At 40.0% G+C, this 19,604-nt stretch overlaps 1 protein-coding gene across 1 annotated transcript in view; it reads left to right on the top strand.

The window, feature by feature from the left end:
- Positions 1 to 19,494, top strand: part of GALNT5 (polypeptide N-acetylgalactosaminyltransferase 5) — a 44,668-nt gene extending 25,174 nt beyond the window's left edge. The window contains exons 4-10 of the mRNA XM_036320326.1: positions 3,472 to 3,607; positions 4,168 to 4,287; positions 6,119 to 6,236; positions 7,212 to 7,535; positions 11,651 to 11,731; positions 15,302 to 15,463; positions 18,741 to 19,494. Coding sequence (XP_036176219.1) covers positions 3,472 to 3,607; positions 4,168 to 4,287; positions 6,119 to 6,236; positions 7,212 to 7,535; positions 11,651 to 11,731; positions 15,302 to 15,463; positions 18,741 to 18,881 — 1,082 coding nt within the window. The 3' untranslated portion in view covers positions 18,882 to 19,494. The remainder of the gene's footprint in view (positions 1 to 3,471; positions 3,608 to 4,167; positions 4,288 to 6,118; positions 6,237 to 7,211; positions 7,536 to 11,650; positions 11,732 to 15,301; positions 15,464 to 18,740) is intronic.
- Positions 19,495 to 19,604: the final 110 nt, after the last annotated feature.

Below are 19,604 nucleotides of genomic sequence, written 5' to 3'. Positions count from 1 at the left end.
TTTAATAAATCCAAATATAAAAATATAAATCTGTTTCTCAGTCATTCATTAGCACCCTTGAGTACATTAGCTCAGTTTTATTTTAATAACCTTCAAGCTATCATATTATAAGATAAATTCTTACATCACAACTCAGTATCGTTTCTGAACTTCGGAGTCTTCTACAAAAGAAAAGGGCAAAGCAGTGACCCTGATCTCTAGCCATGTCCACTACACATTCAGACTCCAGGGCTCGGTCAGTTCTTCATCTAAACCTCATTCAGGCAAAAAGATACTCTCCGACCAGTTGTTCACTGGGAATGAGGAGTTAGAGAGGCCAAGTAAGATTTCAAAATGTGAAGGGAAGGCCATGGCCAATGAATGTCTAGGGAAAGGCTACCATACGAAAGCAACTGAAGTAAGAAGAGATGTGGTCGTTGAGGTACCAGGGCATAAACCAACCAGCTGGCTCAGTGACATCTTGCCCTGCCAAGAGGAGCCTATAATCAGGCAGATTCAGTAGAGAGTCGGAGTAGAGATCAGACTTTCATTTCCTTCATGGCCTTTAACAAAATACTTGACATTGCTCTTTGCATTCCAAAGAATGAGTTGGCTAACTGTAAGAAGTGGCATCTAACTCCTGGCCAACTCTGAGGTCTCCAAAAGAGCAACAGTCCTGTAAATTTCTACCACTAGTTTCTGCTGAAGTTAAAGCAGGTGGTTTTCTTAGCATCACTTATAAATCATTATGCAAAATTAAGTGGTGAGCCAGGTCCACATTCCTCAAGGAACCCTAAACACAACACTCCAGCACTACTGTGTGCTGGCAGCGATCTCCCAAGCTGGTCGGCTAAATATAAGTGGGAGTCGTGCTCCAAAAGGAGCCAGAAATGTTTGGCACAGTGAGTGGCTCTGGGGTGGCCAAAAAAAGAAATAATAAGTTGCAGAGAAACCCATATACAAACACTCCAGCATTGCTGGAACTTATTCTTAGAAAACAAACAAATAAACAAAAAAACCTTGCCAGGTGGCTATCCAGATTGAGTTAATTATTCTGAGCTGTAACTTAAACACTCATTGTTTATGGGGAAAAATATAAACAATAGTCACCACTTATTAAGCATTTAGGTATTAAGTAGATATTAGAAATAGCCACATAAGGGAAAGCTCAAAGAGCTTAAAGTTAAGTCTCCAATGTGGCGAAGAGCAGCGGTCCAGGATGAAGACAGTTCTGTGTAACTTCAATCCTATGTCTGTTTCACCATGCCTCTCAAGAATAGTGTGTAAAATGTCCGTAAACAATATCCAGAACAATTAGAAATCCCACCCAAAGTGAGAGACACAGCTCCCTGCTCTGATCCCCGTGATCCTGTTGAAAAATAAAATGTCTGAGTGTGGAGCAATGACATTCTTGCATGGGGGGTCTCATCCCTCCCAAAATACAGTATAAAATGTCTTCCGATGTTTTACCAGTGGTTCTCAACCTTCTGGCCCTTTAAATACAGTTCCTCATGTTATGACCCAACCATAAAATTATTTTCGTTGCTACTTCATAACTGTAATGTTGCTACTGTTATGAATCATAATGTAAATATCTGATATGCAGGATGATCTTAGGCGACTCCTGTGAAAGGGTCGTTCAACCGCCAAAGGGGTCGTGACCCACAGGTTAAGAACCACTGTATTTAGACAGATGCAATTTCCCTCGGGTCCTGGCAACAAGTGAATGAGAAACTTTGTGGGGATCTGGGACAGGCAGGAACTGAAGGCAAGTGTGGGGACCCATTCTGCTGCCACTGGGGCCTGAAGAAGATGATCCAACCCCTTTGACCCTTTAAGCCTGTTGTGGGGATAGGGCTAGGGTCTAGCAGAAACTGCTATTTGAACTCTGGGTCTGAATGGACAGAAGTGGAGTGGGAGCAGCTAAGGTTTTTTGTTCCTCAGTTTTCTTATCTCTTAAATGGGAATAAATTTAGACCTATACTTCAGGTTAATTGTAAGGATTAAATACAACTATGTATAATGCTTATGACAGTGTCTGGCATAGAGCAAGCACTTACTAGATGATAAATGATGTTATTAAGGGTTTGTCAAGAGCAGAGGAGAGCAGCCAGGTGTCAGAGTGATCAATTCACGCAATGAGCCCAAATGAAAGTACAGTCACGGCTTTCATCACTTGCTGCCATATGTAAGTAAAGAAGCTAAACAAGAAGAAAGTCCCGGTCAAGGCACATGCCCAGTGGGGGGCATGCAGGAGGCAGCCTATCAATGATTCTCTCTCATCATTGATGTTTCTATCTCTCTCTCCCTCTTCCATCATCTCTGAAATCACTAAAAATATATATTTTTATAAAAGAACAAGTACTGAGTCAGAGTGTACAAAAACGTTTTCAAGATCCACCCATCTCCCATAAGATGAGGCAGAGATATCGGCCTGAGAAAGAGGTCTCCAAATGGAAAAACCTGGGCTGGGAACACAGATATCCATAAAAGCATGTCCAGCTGAGAGGGAAGGAAGGCCTGAGTCCTCCACTGCACCTCCCCCCAGGGCACCAGCTGTGCACCAAATTTTCCAGGGGAGGGTGGCTTCCTTCATGAAGCCTTCCGGGTAAAGCCTTTGTAATTGCCTATGGTAGAGCCTGAAAGATTCCATGTAGGATTTTGGCTAAGCCAGATTCCTCTGAGTATTATCAATATCACACACACACGCACACGCACACACACACACACACACACACACACTGTTTGGAACAATGTAGGTACTGCTGAGATTTCATTGAGGAGAGAAAGACTGTTATTTCACACAACTAATTTTTTAAAAAAGAATTCTTAATAAATAATTCTGGCCTCCAAGTTTTTTCCCCCTCTTATCTTTTATCACAATTTTAAAATTGTGATAAAATATACATAACATAAAATTTTACCATCTTAACCATTTTAAGTATACAGCTCTGTATTGTGAAGTAGATTTACATTGTTGTGCAACCGATCTCAGAACTCTTTTCATCTTGCAAAAGGGTCCAGACCCATTAAACAACCATTTTAACACTACCTCCTAGTCTTCCTGCCTCCTCTACCTTAACTGCTTTTCACCCCTATTATGCAGAGCAGTTTTTCCTCTTCAAAATTCCTGAGGCCAAACGTGGAATCTCAAACTTCTCCTGCTCTTCTGCAGAACAAAATCCCAATTCTCCACCCCCAGAGTTATTGAGACACATCTCTTTAGAAGGACATAAGCAACCACTTCTAATGCTCAGTATTCCCTTCAGAGTCTTGGCTACCCATTCTATGTGGCATATCAATTTTTTTTGCAAACATAAATGGTACTTGCCCCATGCAACTGCTAGAAACAAAATTTCTTTTATTTTCATTATAAAACAAAATTATAGGGACAAGGAATTCAGTGAGGGAAAAAAAAGACTTCTGCCTTTACAACCACACTTCTGGAACAATTTCTAAGACCTTATATCACTTTTTTTTCTGGCTCTTTAGGTGATGTGTTGACATTCTTAGATTCTCACGTGGAATGTAACATTGGTTGGTTGGAACCTCTTCTGGAAAGAGTTTATTTAAGTAGAAAAAAAGTAGCCTGTCCAGTAATTGAAGTCATCAATGATAAGGATATGAGGTAATATTGTCATATTCCACAAGATGCTTCTAAGTGAGTCTTTGACCAGCAGCAACAGAAAGTACTGATCACACTCATCATGGGTGCATTTTTGCAAATCTAAGACATACAGTTTATCCATTTAAATAAATGGAAATACTAGTACATAATACCTATCTTGGGATCAGAGCAGGTGAATCTGTATATTTGATCATCACAAATTCGTAACCCTTGACACCATTGTCCAGTTCTTTCCTCTTTGTATTCAACTGAACCAAAAATACCTATTTTCCTTAAAATTAGTTCTTATTTTTGTGATATATATATTTTTCCCACCCCCCTCAAAAATGGCCAGAATATTATTTTTTATTAAATATAAGTTAAAAATAAACAATTCAGCCAACTGGTCACTAATGCAAATTGTACTTATAAATTTTCTAGAAATGTTATTTCAAAGTTTGTAATAATCTAAAGTCATCTGCTTAAGCACTTGTTTTATTCATTAAACAAAACATGGCATTGGGTCGGTTAAGTATACATGTATGATCTCAGGTAGCACTTTTGGTTTTTCCCTGAACTAGTTACATGACAGTGGACAACTTTCAAAGAGGCATCTTTGTGTGGCCCATGAACTTTGGTTGGAGAACAATTCCTCCAGACGTCGTTGCAAAAAACAGAATTAAAGAAACTGATGTAATAAGGTAAGTGTGTGAAATTTAATTTTAGAAAGTAGTCATGTGTCTTTTTAAAAATATGTTTTTTTTTATTTTTAGTTTGTTTGTTTTTAGAGAGAGGAAGGAGTGGAGAGGGAGAGAGAGAGACGCACATTGATGAGAAAGAACCATTGTCAGCTGCCCCTTGCACATCCCCTACTGGGGATCAAGTCCACAATCAGGGCATGTGCCCTGACTGGGAATTGAACTGTGACCTCCTAATTCATGGGATGATGCTCAACCAACTGAGACACACCAGCCAGGGCTCATGTGTCTTTTTAAGGCATAGGAAGCAATTTCACAAAACAAGTATATCCCGTCATTCAATAGGACATCAAGAATTATAGTTATAACCAATAGTCAAGAGTAAACAAAATTTTCCTGAGAAAATAGTTTCCCACTACCAAAGCTCATTTTTCAAATGGTCCACTGAACCCTAGTCAGCCCTGAATGCAGAGGAATTCACTCATACGATTTCTGTTTTCTGGGATTTACAACTCAAGAATCATCAAGCTAGTTGAATATATTGCATATATGCTATATAAACACACATAATATTGAAATCAAGATGAGTGAAAATTAAGAGAGTAAATAATAGTAATAGAAGTATCATTATAATAATAATAATAGCTACTGTTAGGATTTTCTTTTTGAATCTAGTCTTACCCTTCATGGGAGAGCTGCCAATTTCTGTGAATGAATTAATAAATAGATGCAGAAGATGGATATGAATTAAAATTGGAGCTTTATTGCTGGAGAAGCTGGATTGAAGAGCACAACTTATACCGGGAGCCAAAGTGGAGGCTTCCTAACACTTGCCCCAGAGTCCAGCCCTGCAGGGCAAGTAGGCAGCCAGTCCCAGGCTGTGGTGTGGGAGCCCCGAGCTTTCCCTGTCAGAGAGAGTTCTTATGTAGACTCAAGCCAGCAAGTTCCAAGAGAAATCCCAAGCCCAGACTATGCACTCATCCCTTGCCTGGTATGCTGCTTTAGGATTGATGCCCGTAGCCATTGGAGTAGGAGTACTGTTATTTATCAAGCACTCTGCTTTTAACCCACTCTTTAACCCTAGGAGACAGAGGGCAATATTCCCATTATAGAGATGAGAAAATTAGGACTTAAAAGAGTGAAGTAGCCCTAGCTGGTTTGGCTCAGTGGACAGAGCATTGGCCTGCAGACTGAAGAGTCCCGGGTTCAATTCTGGTCAAGGGCATATGCCCAAGGTTACCAGCTCAATCCCCAGTAGGGAGCATGCAGGAGGCAGCTGATTAGTTATTCCCTCTCCCTTTCTCTCTGAAATCAATAAAAATATATTTTTAAAAAATAGTGAAGTAAAAAAAATAAAATAAATAAAATAAAAAAAAAATAAATAGTGAAGTAATTTTCCCAGGGATACATACACAGTAAAAGCAGAAATTGGGGTTGAAACCCAGATCTGCCTGAACTTAACACTCTTGCTCTGATCCTGCACCTGAAGAACCTCTTGGCCTTTATTAGACTCTCATGTTGAAGATCAATGGAGTAGTAGAGTTCAGATTAAACTCGGCATAATATTGGGGAGAGAATGTATCTGAATAGTCTAGGAAGGACATTTGGGATACAGTTCATCCTAGTTCCAGGCCCCACCTTCACTGACTCTAATTAAGCTCTGTCACCAGGAACCAGGGAAGTTGCCACTTAAGTGTTGTTTGTGACTCTATTCCAAGACCTCCCCACACTTGGGCAGCTATTCTGAAAAGCCTCCTAAGTCCATCACAACCTAAGCTAACAACTGAGCTCCCATGAAATGCAAGTGTAAAAAAACAACCTTTTCTCGTTGTAGGTGCCCTGTCATGGCAGGTGGATTGTTCTCTATTGATAAAAACTACTTTTATGAACTTGGAACATATGACCCTGGGCTTGATGTTTGGGGTGGAGAAAATATGGAGCTGTCATTCAAGGTATTACCAGTGTTTCTCAAATTCTATTTACAATTACGAGTTTTAAATGGTCTCATTGTACTAATACAATCAGATATGTGACTGCCTCAGGGTGGAGTGGGGGGGGGGGACTTCACAGAAATTTTAGGGCCTCTGGATTAATGTTTTCATATCCAAGATTGAATTTGGAAGAATCAATAGCACTCATAAAATTTATTAGAGTTCCCTAATATTTCACAGCACTGCTTCTGCATCAGAATATGGGTAAAATAATTGTCTGTCATCCCGTGTAAACACTGTAGGATTCATACTTAATATAAAATAACTCTCTTGTAACATTTTTCTAATATATTGGAAGTAATGAAATAATTTAGCTATGGGTCATCTTGGAGAACACACATGACAGGAAGTGACCATAGGGGCAGGCTGGGGACAGGCCATAGTCCAGCAACTGGGGACATATCAGAGGACTCTGGGTATTTATAAAGTCATTGATTAATATCTGAAGCTGTGACAACAGCCATAGAGGACAGCATCCAAAAAGCAATGGCTCTCCTATGCAGTGGGGTGACATGTAGTAAAAGTGGTATTATTTGAGCTCCTGATCAAGGAGAATGGTTTTCATGTTGTGTGTTTTTTGTTTTTTGTTTTTTAAAAAAAGAAAATATATGCTCCTTTCCCTGATTCGACTAAAGCAGGAACTCATTTTACATACTGAGATTCTGTGAGGATTTCTTAGGGAAATAGGAATTTACATTGCAAGGGAAGGAAGGGGAAATATATATTTTACTAATTCTAACATGGTTCACAGTAATATACAAAACTAAATAAACCCATTGAGTTTAATTTTCTATTGAAGAAGATTTTGGAAGTTGAGAGTACTACTTCAAACAGGGCGGGGGAGGGGAATAGTCAGGTGGTTTCGTGTCATCATTAATTGCCCATAATTTGTGGACAAGGATTTGATAATTGATGCTTATCATTAAACTGTTCCAGGTGTGGATGTGCGGTGGCGAAATTGAGATCATTCCCTGTTCCAGAGTGGGCCACATATTCAGAAACGACAACCCATATTCCTTCCCCAAAGACCGGATGAAGACAGTGGAGCGGAACTTGGTGCGGGTGGCGGAGGTCTGGCTTGACGAGTACAAGGAGCTGTTCTATGGCCACGGGAATCACCTCATAGACCAAGGGCTAGACGTCGGAAACCTCACCCAACAACGGGAACTTCGAAAGAAATTAAAATGCAAGAGTTTCAAATGGTACTTGGAGAATGTATTTCCCGACTTGAAAGCTCCCATTGTGAGAGCTGGTGGTGTGGTAAGTTCAAGCAGCAGTTTGAAATCTGACTCCATAAAAATAAAATGCCAACATACTTTGGAAAATGTGTGGGGAAGAATGAATTAATTATTACATTGTTGATAAATACCAAGTATGAGTGCAGATGAGACAAAGCAGGGTTGAGGATGCAATAAAAGGTAAACTTGAGGAAGGCTTCCAGGCAGCTGTGTTCACTGATTAATTCAACAAATATCTATTGAGTATCAATAAACCAGGCAGTATTTTAAAACTGAATTATCAGGTGATAAATTAAGTAGACTGACTTCTTCTTTGTGGAGCTTGGAGTTGAGAAGAGAAAAGGAAATTATAAAAATAAGCAAGTAAAGAGTGAATAAATATGATAGCTCTCATCTGGGGGGCCGGCCAGCAGTGAAGAATCCTTCTAAGTCAGAGTGCTCACCTGAGGAGATGTTGAGGGCGAGGTCTGAAAGGCCAAGGGTCAGCCAAGCACAAAGGATGCCCTTGTGTGAAAGCTCTGAGACTGATGACCATCCGAGGGTTCAAGAACTGGGAAGGAGATGAATGTTGTTGTCAGGGTGTGAAGGAGGGAAGAATGGCACCAGATGAAGTTGAAGAGGGAGGCAGGAGTCAGATCACATAGGACCTTGTAGGCAGAGTAAAGATCCTTCCTTCCTTCTTTCCTCCCTTACCTTGTAATGATAAGTTATTGAGTAGGGTTAAACAATGGGATGGCATGATCCAATTAGTATTTTATAGATTTCAAAGACGTGTTGAAAATAACAAATTGTCAGACGATAACAGAGAAAACTCCAAGGCACAAGGTAATGTACCAAAGGGGAAGAAACCAAGTTAGATAGGTGGGATAGAGTACAAAGCGAAGGAAAAAAATCAAGGAAGAGGAGAAACTAGACAAAAGCCATTTCAACCTATTCTAGGAGTGAGGCTGGACTTGAAGAGGATGGTCAGCCGTAAGGACATTTACCATAGGATGGGTTGTGAGATGGTTAGTCAAGCGTTGACCTGGAACTCATCCCTAGTTATGCATATTTTTTAATTTCTTTTATTGTTTTATTTCTCATTTAAGTTTTACTGCCAGTGTTGTTTTATTTTCTTTGAATTTCCTTTTTCTTCATGCCAGAAGTTCTCAGACTTGAACATCAGTAAGTCTGCTTTTTTAAGCCAACTTTTTTCAGTTTACCTTTGAAAGGGGATTGTGCAAACCAGCCATTCTTGGCGTAGCAAATCTCCTGATGACAAGGACTTAGTAAAACTATTCTCCCTGGTGGTATAAGGATATCCTGGAAGATCGTGAAAGAGAGGAAAGTAGTCTGAAGTTTTGTTCTGTTGTTATGAAATTCAACTGGGTACACATGATCTGTTTGTATGTACCATAATGTATTATGAAATTGCCATACTTATAGGTCAAAATAGAATCGTGCTTCTTCAGGTAGTTCAATCTGGTGTTTCATCTTAGGCAACTCGGTAGGAAGAATACCCTGGACTTACACGCTATTCAAATGATATGTCTGTAAAATAAATTTATATTTTTAAATTTTATCTCTTGAACAGGAAAAGAAAAGAAATCCTCACCATAGTCATTTTTTCCTGTCCAAGCACACAAATCTCAGCAAGAGCATTACTGAGCTTTAACCACCAGAGGGAACTAAAAAACTGTCTTTTGCCTCCTCTGTGCGACTAAGTTGTTTGCATTCCCATGAAATTTTTGAAGAGTTCTCTTAATGAAACAGCCTTTGGCAGATGCCTGAGTTATTATATATCAAAATGCAAAAAAAAATATTTTTAAATGATTTAAACAAATTATTTCTCTCAAAATGTGTTGCCTTCCTTAGACAAATTTTAATAAAGGTGTCATTTGCTTCCTTCTGAAGCAACCAGTAGGGAGCATTATTACCATTAAAAACCAAAAAAAAAAAAAAAAAATTAGGACCTTTCTTCAGGCAATGCAGAGTGAGATGAACTAGAACGTTATTTTGTTATGAAGAAAAGCGATTTCTCCAGTAAATTTCTCTAGGGATCGCTGATAAAGAGAGAAAGGAAACAGATCTTCAGATGAAGTGTGTGGAAGTAGGTGGGGGCGGGGGGGGGGGGGGACAGCGAGGTAAGGATAGAAAAGATTGCTCTTTTTCCTTCTAATGCCTTTCAGTTCTTGGAAGAAGGAATTGTACAAAATAAATACAAAGAAATCTATTGAACCTGGGGTTCCCAAACACTGTTCTGGGCAATGTTATTAGCTGTGCTGCCAAAACTAAGGATCCATGGTCAAATACATTTGGCAAACAACACACTACATTCCCTCTTAGAGCAGCAAGCTGAACATTAACCCACTGGAAGTTCTGAAAGGTTCCGGGGTAAGACCACCTGTTCAACTGTATTGAAGCCAGAGATTCCCACACCCCTTTGATGATAAAATATTGTCTAAATAATCCACAAGCAGAGGAGTTTATATTTATCTCTGTTAAAAATCCAGAGAAGAGTTGAGGCGCCATTTCCTTTCTTTAATCTCCAGGATTATTCTACCTTCATTCGTCTCTGTTAACTCTCTTCTCTGAAGTTCATGATGGTTGACTCCTTCTGTGAGTTCTGACTGCTCCCACTTACTAATGATAGGTGGTCTTCACCCATATTTGCCATTTTAAATTGTGAACAGAGCTTTCTTTGAGGATTCCTGACAGAGTTCCCGTCCTTCTAGAATTACTTTTGCACTCCAGCCATCCCCAAAGTAACCAACCTGCTACTACTTTTATGTTGTTTCGGTGCCTCAAGGGTCTGTCAGGGTTTATATTCACTACAAGTGTAAATTCGTGTCTCAAATCCAAATGAAGGTCACTGTAAGGTTTTAGATCTGGCAGAATCTCACTTCCTTGTGGCGTCCCTCTGCTAAAGGGTAGGTTGTTTTTCCCAAGACACCATTCCACGGAGGGCCTTTCTCTACTTTTGCATCATTATGTGGAGGACTGCAGCCCCACCTCTCTGGCTAATCCATGCCCAAGTTTTTCTCCTGTCTGTAAAATTTTGATCCCTTTCTTATAGTATTTGCAGTTTTCCCACTTGCTTTTAGTTTAGTTTAGTTGTTGTTGTTCTGCATTTTCTGGTCCCTGAAGGCACCCCTTACTTTCTTGCCAGCTAAGTTGTGTGTGGAAAAGTAAGGACCAACTCACTGAGCATCGTGTTCTGAACGCTGGCAGTTCTGTGAGCTACGCAGCCTGCATCATCGCCCCGGAGTTAGAGCTCTGTGTTAGGCACATGGAACAGGAAAGGGCACTAATAGTGTCCCTGGCAACTAAGACCTCACCCCCTCCCAGCTCAGCAGGCTCTCCAGAGTAGAAACTTGGTTCTACACAGCTCTTCTCGAAACCTGAGAAGTCTAAATTGCACTATTAACCCACTGCCTCGTTAGCCCTGCCCAGGATGTCAAGGGGGCAAGGGAATCAACGTTTTTCTGGGTTAAATGGTGACTTATAGAAAGCTGCCTCTATATTTGACCCTGCAAATCCATTAAAAAGCTGGGGGCCTGCCAGAAAGTGCCTTTAAGCTTGGCTCTGTATTAATTTTCGTGACTTTCCTGTAATGAATTGTAGCTTGCCGGAGTCATTAGGAAGATTCTGACAGGGAATCAGCTGGAAATCTGCTGTTCTTGAAGGACTCAATTTATCTATCTATGATTCAGTGCCTGAGCAGTCAAGTAGCTTGGAGGGGTCAGCCAGGCAACAGAGCCCATAGCTGTCGGTTTGATTAAATTGCAAGTGTGTGCATTGACTTTTAATATATGCATCAGACAAACTTGAGCCAAAAAAATAACTACTTTTTCTTGCCACCTTTTGCTCATTCTTTTTTTCAGCATTCCAGGCAAGGGTTAATTGAAAGCTTCTGTTTGTTGGCTCGGTGGCTAAATCACAGGCCTCAATTGACAGATTGAAGCTGTACTTTAGCAAGATTACATTATGTCTCTTAGAGATAGCAACCACTGAAATCTTATAGTGCTAAATATTGCTGAGCTATTAACTTAACTGTCTTTTAACCTTCCTGTAGTTTTATATTCTGTGTTTTCTGAATGTCTTGATCTACTCTAAAATATTTGTTTCTTCATACATATTTTATATTTTGCTTCCTAGCTTATTAACGTGGCCTTGGGTAAATGCATTTCCATTGAAAATACCACAGCCATTCTGGAAGACTGTGACGGGAGCAGCAAGGTATGCTGAGCTGGGGGTTTCTCTTTCATAGTAGGTGCAGTTCACAGTACTGGTGTAGTTGATAAGTGTGGGGTATAACACATTCACCACTCACTTGAGAAATTGGTTTTTGCTTATAGAAACAATAGTTAATTCCTATATAATCATAAGATGTGGGTACTGAAGTCAACCCAGGAGAAACGCAGATCTGGCTCCATCACTTGCAGAGTGTGTTAATTTTCTATGTTTCTTAACCCTTAGGTAGATGGCAGTAATGATAGTGCCTACCCTAAAGCTAGTGTGAGAATCGAATTAGATAAAACTATGAAGGATGTAGAACAACACCTAGTACTTAATGCTCCACAAATGTCCACTGCTATAACAGACCAAAAAAAGTGAAAAATAGCACGGGACGTATAAAGGTAAAGTAATAAAGAAAAAGACGGGGCATATTTTTAAATAATTAATCTCAGGGAGCAATTTGATTCTCTGATTCTATCCCCTGCCCCCATTCTTCTATATCTGAAGGAAATAATGTAACTCCCATAATCCATGATCCATAATGGAAGACCCTGCAGCAACACTCCCACGGACTCAGAGCACAGTGGTTAGGGGAGAGAAAGGCCTGGGGAGAACCGAGCAGGGACTCCGCAGCGCTGGAGGGGAGCTGGAGGTACCTTCCTCTCCAACACATGCTCCCCATCCATTCTTATTTTGTGGGGAGAGTTTCTGGTTTGGGTGCCAAATAGGACTCACAGGGACATCAATTCATGAGTACAATTCAGTCCCCTAAAATTGTACGCCACTCTTAGGTAGAGAAATTACTTTTTTGTGATAACATAGGTTTGTTATCCCTTTATAGACAGTGCCAAAACACACTACTTTGATTCAACTAAGAGATATTGCTTTTATTTTGAAGTACATTCCATCTCTACCTCTTCATTCAAAGCTGCTACTAAAAGAGAAGGCATTTTGTCATCTCTGCAGCTATAATTCAGCTGTGGATTATAACCTGAGACTAAGGAGACTGTTAATTAGGAAAAAGAGACAGTTGAAAGAGAAAAGTGTCAAAAATCAATGGAAAGAAATAACTTGTATGTATTAACAATTCTCAGAGGAAACAACTCACAAATAGTAAAACAAAACAATATTAGTCCAAATTATATGAAAATAAAATATTAAATACTGCAATCCTTCAAGTCTCATCAGTATTTTATCTGAAAACCCAAGTTCTGGTCTCGTAACCATTGAGTCTCTTGAGGGGAGACTAGGAGGGAAAGGTATGAATCCTGCAACCCCTGCCTTCCACAAATGCCATCTCCCTTTTGGTCTTGTTACTCCTTTTCAGCGTCTGCTTCCTGTGGCTTGTTTGAGTAATAAAAAGTAAAGAAACTTGGTGGAAATTAACTTATTTTTGCCAGAAATAATGAGACAATATAAGCCAGTGACTACAGCATTTATAATTTTTTTTTTTAAAAAAAAAGCTTAAAAGAAATAAAACCCTAGGATTGTAGGATTGACCCACCAATCCCTATCTTTCACCTTACCTAAAAAGTCTCTTTAGTTAACTTCTAAATCAGTGGAGATGTCCCTTTGCAAGGTACTATCTAGCTTCTCCTCATAGCTGTATAGCTTCTTTATATTATGTCTATGCTTCTTGTGAACATAAGAAACATCCAAACCTATAAAAAAATGTAATTAGTCTATTTGAGCCAAACTGATGGCATATACCAGGGAGTAAGATCCCAAATGCTCTGCAGTGGTCGGCAAACTCATTAGTCAACAGAGCCAAATATCAACAGTACAAGGATTGAAATTTCTTTTGAGAGCCCAATTTTTTAAACTTAAACTATATAGGTAGGTACATTGTTGTTAACTTAATTAGGGTACTCCTAAGGCTTAGAAAGAGCCACACTCAAGGGGCCAAAGAGCCGCATGTGGCTCACGAGCCTAAGTTTGCCTACCACGGCTCTAGAGAATAACAGTTTTGCAGTTTCTTTTGTGCATGTGAGATTAAGGAAGGTATGTAAGGAAGTACAGGAAGGAGGGGAAAAGCAAGGCCGGGACTGGATTACAGGTTAGTAGTCCAGATTATGTGCTCGCACACATTTTTGAAACAGGTCTGAAAGGGTGGTCACCCTTGGAGGGGTCTTTAAAAGGGAACATTTCAAAGATGTCTTAACCTACATGCACAGAAACAATGGACAGGGCTTGCTTAAGGCAAAGTAAGCCTTTTACCTAAGAATGTACATGCCTGGGGCATGACCACCCACCATGACCTGCCCTGTTGGGAATTTGTGATCAGATCACTCAGTGAGGTTACTTTCCATGGAACCACCTTTTATTCCCCATTCTCAAATTTTAATATACACACAAATCACCTGGGGAGTTTGTTAAATGTGAATTCTGATTCAATAGGTTCGTGGCAGAACTGATTCTCAGCATTTCCAACTAAATGCTAGGTGACCTAATGATGGTCCAGAGTGGCATATGCCAGGGAGTAAGACCTTTCAGCAGAGAGGTCTACCCCAATGGCATACTTGATCATCTAAAGGAAATCTCAATCACATTACCAATGATTCATTAGATAAAAGCATTTCAATCAGCGGTTCTCAACTTGTGGGTCGAGACCCCTTTGGGGGTCGAATGACCCTTTCACAGGGGTCGCCTAAGACCATTGGAAAACACATATATAATTACATATTGTTTTTGTGATTAATCACTATGCTTTAATTATGTTCAATTTGTAACAATGAAATTGGGGGTCACCACAACATGAGGAACTGTATTAAAGGGTCGCAGCATTAGGAAGGTTGAGAACCATTGATTTAGATAGATTTTACCAACAGCCTTTTTTTCCTAATACGTTTAAAAATTTTCCACAGACCCAGAGCCTTACAGTTTATTAACCAGGCAGGTCGTATTAGGTTGTAAATAACTGAAGAAAATAAATAAAAATTTAAAACATGGTTCCATTGCCTGAATTGGTATTTATTTTAGACTTTGGTGACTCCCCCAAACTGGACTTCTCCCAGAGCAGTTCTCCACGTTATCAGCAAAGAAAGATTTTTAACATTTCCTCTAGGGGTCCAATTGTCTAGCATAATCATTTCCACAAGGTAATTTAGGACCCTGACTTGGATCTCCTGGAGCCCCACTGGCTCAAGGCTGTAATCCTGCAGTGGTTTGGATGTTCCAATACTTCAAGCACCAGGTTGTCTGGGATTCCGAGCTCCTGGAACGACATTTACTTGCAGATATGTACTAACTGGACTACGGTGCATTGTTGCAACTAACGCTTTTTGATTGCTTCCGTAAGTGTGCGAAACACTTGACAGTCATTACCCAAGCCTCTGAGACAGACACGTTGAAGTTGCTACCCAACTGAAAATGGAGAAAAATTAGATTAGATGGGATTAATATTATGCTTCTACTACGATCAGTGTTGAAAGTGGTAGTACCCGGATTCAAATACGAAACATCGGACCAGAGTGCCTATATTCTTAACCTTTGCTGGCAAAGATGTTGGACAAAGCCCTGACTTGTGTTTTCCACCTGAGGTGACCTTTCTCTTACTCATTCCTTCCACAGCTTCAACAGTTTAATTACACCTGGTTAAGACTTATTAAACATGAAGAATGGTGCTTGGCTCCCGTCCCTGATCAAGGAGCCTTGAGGCTGCACCCTTGTGATAACAGAAACAAAGGGCTGAAATGGCTACATAAATCCACATCAGCCTTTCACTCGGAACTGGTAAGCGAAATATTTGTATCTCTTCTTTTCCACAAATTCAACTTCCCACTAAATGTGACAGGAAACCCGCACTGGCAGCTAACTCAATCTGAAGATTTCAATGTGTTTGTGACAACAGAGGCAGTGAAAAAGTTCTTACAGAGAGATCGGCATATTTTTGTAAATGATCAAATCTATTTTTTTTAAGAATTTATTGGCAATCAATTATTTTAAATAGAAGTCACCAGGTTTTGTTGGTTGTATTGCTATCATCATCTGTTTCTAAAGTTGTTGTTTAGTCAGTTAACAATGCCAAAAGTTGGGCTGATAGGCTAGAATTGATTTGCATCAGTTACCAGAAAAGCTTACAGAGCGAGTGTATGGGGAAAGTAAGAAGCGGTGTGCTCTCCCCAAGGCCTGCAATTTACTATGCATCCGGTTCCCCATTCTGCTTTCTCCAACAAGGGGCATTTGCTCACACCCTCTGGTTTCCAGAGACCTGGGCTCTCCCGGGGTGCTGGAGCCAGCTGCCACCAGCTTGCAGGAGCTGGTTGTGATCAACTCTTACCAACTGCACCTTCAGGGAACCTGCTTTGGTAAATTCAAACCAGCCACGGTGGGAGTATTTACATCCATGCTACAAATCAGGGGGTGTTTTCCCAGCGGTCCGGTGGTTCATGCTTACCAGAACATCCCTGCGACACCCTAGTCCCTCAAAGTCCTCTGAGCTTTTCCCAATTCTGTTTCAACAGGGTACAAAGTCGTAAGCATTGACGTAGGACGTTGGAGTGGCAGAAATAATGTCAGGACTGCCTTCTCAGATTTCCCACGGTCTCTCTAGGAGGTAGCCGCCAAATCCCCTAAATGCACTGAGTATATGGAGACCATCGTTTTGCTCAGGAATAGCCCCAAAGTAAGCCCACTTTTTTACTGGGAGTGCCTCCATTCCTTTTGGTGTCACAGCCAGTGAGTATTCTTTTCAGGATAATTTTCTTCCTGCCCAGGGTCAAAGTCAGGGCCTGCGCCACACATTCTCCAGCCTTCCCCCCTTTAGATTTTCTCTGTTACATTTCAGTTCCTTCGGGGCATGTTTTTTCTCTTTAGTAATAATGATTATTATTGAGTTTTTCTGAAAAATTAGGAATTACTAGTGCATAAACTGCTAATTTTATGTTTTATGGTGGTGGGGAAATCCATAAATATGAATCAAATAAATTACATCTTACCTTCTGCTTCTCTAACCCTGTGCCAAAGGAGGAAGAAAGAGGGAGAGAAAAGTAGAGATAGGGAGAGAGAGAGAAGAGAAAAAGAAAATACAGAATATGAGGAGAACAAAATCCTTACCCCCACCTTGTTTGTGACTTTAACACAATATATAGCTGCTTTCTGCCCTGAGTTCCCCTTTTCATGCTGCTAGATGTCGTAGAAATGAATATCTTGAAAATGGTCTTTTTTCTTCTTTCAGTACTTTGGTAGTTTTCATACTACCCCTTTTAAGTCCCCCAAGATATGAAAGTCTTAAAAAGAAAAGGGAGAAATGCAAAATAAGACTATGAATGGCAGGAGCATGTCTCCCTTTTCAGAAAGCATTAGGAGTTGGGAGCTTCATGGAAGGAGGAGGAGTAATGGTAAGCTTGACCCTGAATATCAATGAATTATTAAAGTTATACATTGATAAGCCAGCATCTAAAAGATGTTCTCTAGGTCAGCCCTCCCCAAATGCTCCGGAATGAGGTCACCTAAAAGTAAATAGTTTCATAGGTGGCTTCTAGGACTCGGGGAATGGAATACCCCTCTACATCATGTGTCTTTAGGTTGGGGACACGTTTTTGATGTGTGTGTGGATTTTTTTTTGTTGTTGTTGTTGTTTTTAATCCTCACCTGGGGATATTTTTTCCATTGCTTTTTCAGAGAGAGTGGAAGGGAGAACGGAGGAGGGGGAGGTGACGGGAAGGGAGGAGTCGGGGGGGGGGGGGGAAGGAGAGAGAGCCTCCCACACAAGCCCCGACTAGGTTCAGGAAACAAACCTGAAACCCAGGTAGGTGCCCTTGATTGTAATCGAACCTGAGATCCTTCAATGTACAGGCTGATGCTCTAACCACTGAGGACACTGGCCAGGGCTGGGAACAAGTTTTTTAGTTACCTCTTTACAATCCAGCAGCAGAACATTGTAGGTAGTCAATGATAATGTGGCTCAAGTTTAACTCCTTTACAAAACCTTGAGCATACTCAAGCATCATACTGCCAAAGTTCCACAAGGGAGTTTGTTACAGCGCAGCTTCTGATTCCATAGGTCTATGGCGAGGCTGAGTCAGCATGTCCAGCTGTCTCCTGGGTGATGCTGACGATAGCTTCAGTGGAGAGGTCTAACCCAATGACATGCTTGATCATCTAACTTAAATCTCAATTACATTACAAACGATTCAGTAGACAAAAGCATTTAGAATGATTTTACCAGAGGTCTATTTTTTCTAACATAGTTTTTCAGGAACTTCTGTAAAATAAATTATTGTCAGCCCTGTTTAATAATTTTTAAAAAGTATTATAAAACTCTCTCTCTCTCTCTCTCTCTCTCTCTCTCTCTCTCTCTCTATATATATATACATATATATATATATATATATATATATATATATATATATAATCATCTCTGTCATAGTCCTGGATAGTTGAGAAGTATAATAGGTAAAAAAAAAAAAAAAATTACAAAGCCATGGGCAAGTTCTAAGTAGGCAATCAACCATTTCTAGTATATTAATACATATTAAGCAATAATAGAAGCCTGAAGTGCTTTTGACTTTTTTCCTAATTACATCCAAATTTTCTGGACCTCAGGCATTATGTACTCAGAGATTATGGTAGGGAGCTCATAAATAGAATACATTATTTATCTAGCACTTTGTATTCTAAATTTGCATTCTAAGGCATAGAGTTAATTAAGAAATTAACTGACTCACTATCTGTGATGGTATGTGGGTTTTTGTGTGTGTGAGTGTGTTTTCTTTTCTACCATTAGTGAGGGAGCCATCATCCATCAAATATAGAAATGCCATCTGGTACTATTTTCTTTAAATAATATAGTAATCAGCCATATGATCAGAAAATTCATCTTTAAAGTATGAGAACTTAGCTTGAGAGAGAGAGACAAACTTAATACTGTCCACAGCCTGTGTTTATGTTATTAATTTACTTCAGGATAATCCCTAAAGAATAAAAAATGTAAGTATCTATCTTTTTTTTTTTTAATTGGTTTCCATTTCTTTACCGTGGCTCATTCTCAGATCCCCTTTCTCTCCAGGTGAATCACATTGTTTTTGGAAACTATCATCAGTTGTTATGCTTGGAAGGAAATTTTTCTCAGAAAACTCTGAAAGTTGCTGCTTGTGACCCAAAGAAACCATATCAAAAGTGGAAATTTGAAAACTATTTTGAAGACTGAAGAGGAACTGATGTTTTTATCTAGTGAGCCCATTATACACTGTGAAAATGACAGTGAACTTGGTGATTATATTTCTCCATGGTCGTTTAAATTTTTTAAATGAATAGCACTTGAATAGAAGATTTTCTAAAATCAGAATATTTGAGATACCAAAAGTTAACTCAGGGAAACAGTCCAACATAGGATTGGAGTCCTTCCTCAGCACTAGAAGTCCTTTTGAATTGCCTGCTTCCTGCCTTGTGCTAAAACTCAGCCTGTAAATTTCCCCATACAACCTATCGGGTACCCAGAAATAAAGGCAGAAGTACTTGGGGAAGTACGATGATATTCATTATGACTGTGTTGGATAATAACCAGCTCTTTGGCCTACAAGTAGAGAATACCTGGTCCTTTATTTACTATTTTTTTCATCAAAAAATTTACTTGGGTTTTGATGGCTAGAAGTACTCATAAACACACAGCTATCACCTTGGCAAAATCCCTTCAGACTACATTCATGTTTACCTTACAGTTTGGAATAGTATTGATATAACTAGAGGCCCGAATTTCATAGTTAGGGTTCCTAGGCTTGGCCAGTGATCAGGGCTGATCTGTGGGGTGACTGGTGGGGTGATCGGGGGGCCCCCACTGGCACCCGCCTTGGCTGGCCTGGGGCCTGCAGGCTGGGGACAGCTCCTGCATTGAGCGTCTGCCCCCTGGTGATCAGTGTGCGTTATAGCGACC

This window comes from Myotis myotis, unplaced genomic scaffold (assembly GCF_014108235.1).
Source record: "Myotis myotis isolate mMyoMyo1 unplaced genomic scaffold, mMyoMyo1.p scaffold_m19_p_8, whole genome shotgun sequence".
NCBI lineage: Eukaryota > Metazoa > Chordata > Mammalia > Chiroptera > Vespertilionidae > Myotis > Myotis myotis.
Note: the sequence above shows the minus strand (reverse complement) of the source record. Positions and strands in the feature narration are given on the sequence as shown.